General features: G+C 35.8%; 1 protein-coding gene across 6 annotated transcripts; it reads right to left on the bottom strand.

Moving 5' to 3' along the window:
* Window positions 1–321: 321 nt before the first annotated feature.
* LOC149209405 (uncharacterized) lies at window positions 322–4529 on the bottom strand. 6 transcript variants are annotated; one of them, XR_016252861.1, is made up of 4 exons: window positions 1678–4529; window positions 1115–1578; window positions 534–610; window positions 322–413 (listed from the first exon to the last, which is right to left on the bottom strand). XR_016252861.1 is itself a non-coding variant. In XM_089396362.1 (3 exons), exons 1-2 carry the CDS (start codon window positions 4385–4387, stop codon window positions 1127–1129), a joined length of 3162 nt encoding a protein of 1053 aa, XP_089252488.1. In that variant the 5' UTR covers window positions 4388–4529; the 3' UTR covers window positions 322–618; window positions 1115–1126. The 6 variants fall into 6 exon arrangements, 3 of the variants coding, with proteins under 3 accessions (XP_089252488.1, XP_089252489.1, XP_089252490.1); XR_016252862.1 differs by having other exon boundaries at window positions 534–600; XR_016252863.1 differs by having other exon boundaries at window positions 534–618; window positions 1678–4524.
* Between the last annotated feature and the right edge of the window lie 1116 nt (window positions 4530–5645).

The raw sequence follows: 5645 nt of genomic DNA, 5'->3' as shown, positions 1-5645 counted from the left end.
TATAGCGTTTAGTATTTTATAAAAATACCTCTCAAATAATTAAATTTAGTATTGAGAAGTAACCATAATAGCATCATTCAGAAAGTAAAACAAAATGTCATTACATAGTTTTCCTGTACCCAAAGCAGAGCCTCCTCTACATAGTTTTCCTGTACCCAAAGCAGAGCCTCCTCTACATAATCGATGAAAGAGTGTGCATAATTATTAGGAAAACAATCAATCCTGGAAGAGTACGCCTGCCACGATGGAAGTAGCAGATCATGAACCCACAACTTTCCATTTCAGAGAGCAATGAAAAACGTCCATTGAGAAGAGCATCCATAATCAAGAACCCCAAATTTGACATTACAGAGCATTGAAAAACGTCCATATTCAAGAACCCCAAATTTGACATTAACAGGGCATTGAAATTTCTGAAAAATGGATAACGATTTCATTAACCTGGGAGATGAACCGAGCATTGAGAATACTGAAAAATGGATAACGATTCATGGTGACTTCAAATTTTGAAACAATAAGAACTTTTAACATGCCTTTGAGAAAAGACTAATTGTTCGAAGCTCCTGGGACTGTCTTGGGATTAAAGCTCCATTTTTAAACCTGCAAAAATCTCTTAATCTTAAGAGGTCAAAAAAATTGTATAATAAGTAGCAACTTCATGATATAAATCTTCACACTTCCCACTGTAAACTAAAAACCAAAATGGTATATTTGAAAGGTGCCATAAAATTTAAAATATCATATATAAAATGGAAATTCAATTCAATACAATAGAAACAAATTAGCTAAAACTCCAACATGTTAATAAAATCAAATCAATTTTTTCCAAATCATCGCCGAATCTTAATGGTAATTCTAACAGAATGCAATTAATTTCTTTTCCATTTCTGTGAAGCTAGTTTAATTTATAAATACCATGAAAGGAGAATAAATTTAACCAAATGTAAATTTACAGTTTATTTAATCAACTGTTGAAAAAGCATCTAAATTTCATATTCAGGGTAATTATAAATAGATAAATACATGGTAACAGAAATTTGTTTGAAATTTTTAAAATAAAAAATAAATATGTGATTGAAAGAATAATGATAAGATTGAAATATTTTGTACTTACAATTTTTACACACTAGAATGTAGAAGAACTTTGGTCATTTGATGTTATGGAATTTATATTTGGTGCATTTGTATGGCCAAGTAAATTGGATATACTTCTTCTTGTAGCAATTGTTTTTGCCACCAAATCTTCTTTGAGATTTTCCAACACTATTACCACATCTCTCATAGTTGGCCGTTCATCAGGTGAATCTTTTGAACAAAGTAAACCAACCCGTAGCAAAGAAAGTAGACAATTGTGTATATTATTTTCTTCAAATCCAGCTCCATCTTGTGCACTAAACAGATTGTTGTCAATCACCTCCTTCACTTTGTTTGGAAATGCTAGGCTCACCCACTTGTGCAAGTTTAGGTCTCTAATAAACATGTTGTTGGTTGGTCGTTTTCTGGTAAGCATTTCCAATAACATAATGCCATAGCTGTAAACATCTCCTTTGGTAGAAACTCTCTCACCCAATCCATACTCTACATTAAAGGAAACCTCAATAAATATTTATCTCACTAGTGTATACAAAATTGTTGATGAAAAATGACAATTAAAACTAATTTTAAAAAAATCCATACCTGGAGCAATGTAACCCATAGACCCTTTCAAAGTAAGTGTTGAAGTAAGTGAATCACCAAAGTCTGCACCAATCAATCTTGCAAGACCAAAATCTGTCACATGGCCTATCATGTCTTCATCCAACAACACATTGCTGGGTTTTATATCACAATGCACTACTTGCACATGAGAATAATGATGTAGATATTCCATGGCATGGGCCACATCAATGGCAATGTTTAGTAGTGTTTTCAATCCCAGGCCACACACATCCTCATCATTGTTGTCATCTCTGTCATGATACAAATGCTTCTCTAGGCTTCCGTTAGACATAAATTGGAACACTAAACCTTTGAAATGGAGGTTGGAGCATGAGGTTATGATTCTCACCAAATTTCGATGTCGAATCTTTTGCAAGACACTACACTCTGCTTTGAAACTCTTCTCACCCTGGTCATTTTGCAATTGGAAAACTTTCACAGCAACAATTGTGCCATCACTCAAAATTCCTTTATAAACAGATCCAAAAATACTTGATCCCAACAAGTTGCTCCTGGTGAATCCATTGGTTGCTATGTGAAGCTCTTGAAATGAGATCCTTTTGTGCTCTAACTTTTGAAAAATGGATTCTGAGGAATCAAAGTTTTGCACATGTATATTTCGTCTCCAAAGGAACCCCAAAAGTAAGCAACATAGTATAAAAACAATAGCTCCACTCATTGGAAATAGTATTTTCTTCACAACTGCAAAATGACTTCTTGATGTTGGACATGCAGGTAACATGAATACTTTTGGTCCACAAAGGCCTGGATTCCCAATGAAGGACATGATAATTGTTTGATTTGCAAAAAATCCCACTTTTGGGATTTCCCCTGTGAGATTGTTGAAAGACAAATTCAAACACTGAAGCATTTTCAATTTTTGGAGAGTCACTGGTATTGGACCTGATAAGGAGTTGAAAGAGAGATCTAGGTTCACAAGACTTAGTAAAGTTCCAAGTGAATCTGGAATAGAGCCTTGGAAGGCATTTCTAGATAAATTCAATGTTTGTAGTTCACTACAACTTCCAAGTGTAGGTGGAATGAGCCCAGTCAAGTGATTGGAGGAAATGTCTATAGCTTGAGCCATTGCAATTTTACTAATCTCCATGGGCAACGAGCCATCTAATAAATTCCATGACAAGTTCAAATAGAATTGTAGATTAGAAAGTTTAGCAATTTCTCGTGGAATGCTTCCAGTGAGCATATTGTGAGACAGGTCAAGCAATTCCAAATTTATATAGTTTCCTAAGATGGCAGGTATACTCCCTGATAACTTGTTGTCATGAAGTAAGAGTCTTCTTAGTTGTTTAGACGGTGGAAGGGAATTGGGAATCTTTCCAGTGAGTTTGTTTCTACTAATGTCCAAGAGACCAAGTCCTTGTAATTGTTCAAATTGATTGGAGATGTTACCTTCTAATTCATTGTTTCCTATGTCCAATCTTTCTAATTTTGTAAGGTTTCCAAATGGTGGAATGGTACCATTTAAAAAGTTTCCACTTAAATTTAGAAAGATTAGGCTACTAAGATTGCCAATATGTGGAGGAATGTTTCCTTGTATTTTGTTGTTTGCTAATGAAAAGTAAGACAAATTGGTGGAAAGTCTCCCTATGGCAAGGGGCAATACACCACTTAGTTTATTGTCACTCAAGTGTAGTTTTTGTAAGTGAGAACAATTGGTAAGAGATACAAGAAAAGGCATGGTTGTGGTGCTACCACTATCAAGCTCATTATTATGCAAGTATAATTTTTCAAGGAGGGATAGTTTACCCAACTCTATTGGAACACTCCCAGTCAATTTGTTGTAGCTTAGAAAGAGCCATTTGAGTTTGGAACAATTCCCAATGGTATTTGGTATGTTCCCACTAAGTTGATTTCCCCATAAAGAGAGGAAATTCAAGTAGTTGAGTTTGGCACAAAATTCTAATGGAATGTGCCCTGTAAATTTGTTTTTAGAAATGTCCAACTCAGTCAAAGTGGAGATATTGGACAATGAAGGGGGAATGCTGCCAGACAATTCATTTTCATAAAGGTAAAGAATTTGCAGATGGGTGAGAAGGCCCAGTTGTGAAGGAATGGGACCAACCAAACTGTTTTCATACATTTCTAAAATTATCAACATGGAAAGGTTTCCTAAAGAAGAGGGAATGGTACCTGTTAGACTGTTTGCTCCCAAGTAAAGCTCTTGCAAATGTGACAGGGAACCCAACTCCCCGGGGATAATTCCGCTCAGATTGTTGAAGGAGAGCGCCAGCGAAACCAAATTTCTGCAGCTGCTGAGTTGATGTGGTATATTTCCTTCCAATTGATTATGGTGCAGCCGGAGCCACCTCAAACGAAAGAGGCGTCCCAATTGAGGTGGGATATGACCGTGGAGCTTATTGTGTGAAATATTGAGTGAGCGTAGGAACGACAAATTGCCAAGCGAAGGGGAGATGGTGCCGCGTAGATCCATGCCATCGAGATCGATTGCGACCACTCTGTCTGGATGACGGCGGCCGCAAGTAATAGCAGTCCAGTTGCAAAGGGGGACTGTGGGGCTCCAATTGGCCAAGGAATTATTGGGATCGCTGGTAATGAGCTTCTTAAATGCCAACAGGGACTGTGCATCATCATGAAATGAATGCGCAGAGGAGAAAGGGAAAAGGAAGAGGAGAAAGAGCGCAGGCAAAGCGAAAGAGGGAGACGGCATGGCGATGGAAATGAAGGGCTTCCGTTGCAGTGGGTATGGGGATTCTGGCAACGAGTATTTATAAAGGGCAAGGGGAGGTCCCTTAGCTTCAGGAGAGACACAGAATTTCAGTGGACAGGAAATGGTCGTGAGAGGTGTGGATGGAGTGAAGATAGGAAGTGGCGTACACACGTGGATTCATTAATCCCTTAACAGGTTATTCTTCGCAGTCTCGTGATTTGAAACGATTTATTTAGTGGTTATCCTTCGCAATCTTGAAAGTTTGAAAATATTGATACTTGATACTTTGAAAATACTCATCCCGTGGTTATCCTTCGCAGTCCTCAATATTTAATACTTTGACAATATTTGTTCAGTCGTTATTCTTCGCAGCTCGTGATTTTAAGATATTTAATACTTTGACCATATTTGTTCAGTCGTTATTCTTCGCAGCTCGTGATTTGAAGATATTTATTTAGTGGTTATCTTCGCAATCTTGAAACTTTGAAAATAGTTATTAGATATTTGTTCGGTGGTTATTCTTCGCAGTCTCGTTATTTGAAAATATTTATTAAATATTTATTAGTGGTTATCTTTCACAATTTTTGAAAATTTATGAGAGATTTTTTTGTGTAAATCACATAAAATTTTATACAAATGAAATTTTATGTGATTTACACTGAAGAATCTTTCATAAATTTGATATGGATCACAGAAATCTCAATTCAATAATCTTTGAAAATATTTATTAAATATTTATTCAGTGATTAGTCTTCACAGTCCCTGATTTGAAAATATTTAAAATTTCATACAAATGAAATTTTATGTGATTTACGCTGAAAAATCTCTCATAAATTTGATATAGATCACAGAAATCTCAATTCAACAATCTTTGAAAATATTTATTCAGTGATTAGTCTTCACAGTCTCCTTATTTGAAAATATTTATTTAGTAGTTATCCTTCGCAATCTTGGAACTTCGAAAATATTTATTAAATAGTTATGCTTCGCAATCTTGAAACTTTGAAAATATTCATTAAGTGGTTATGGTTCGAAGTCTCATGATTTGATACTTTGAAAACATTTATTAAGTGGTTATGCATCATTTGAGACATGTAACTATGTGTTGTGTTGAACAGATTTCACTGTGACAAGAAGACTGGGTGAGAGAACTCAAAACAACTTTGCGATATTTATCTACTGTCAAAGTGGAGAGTAGATATATAATCATGACTTGTCGCTGTGGTGAAGCTGCGAGTCTGCCCGGAGAAAGTGAAGA

The sequence above is a fragment of the Pinus tabuliformis genome, chromosome 1_2 (genome assembly GCF_031772625.1).
Source record: "Pinus tabuliformis cultivar Carrire ecotype Pingquan chromosome 1_2, CPIR1, whole genome shotgun sequence".
In the NCBI taxonomy this organism is placed as follows: Eukaryota; Viridiplantae; Streptophyta; class Pinopsida; order Pinales; family Pinaceae; genus Pinus; species Pinus tabuliformis.
Note: the sequence above shows the minus strand (reverse complement) of the source record. Positions and strands in the feature narration are given on the sequence as shown.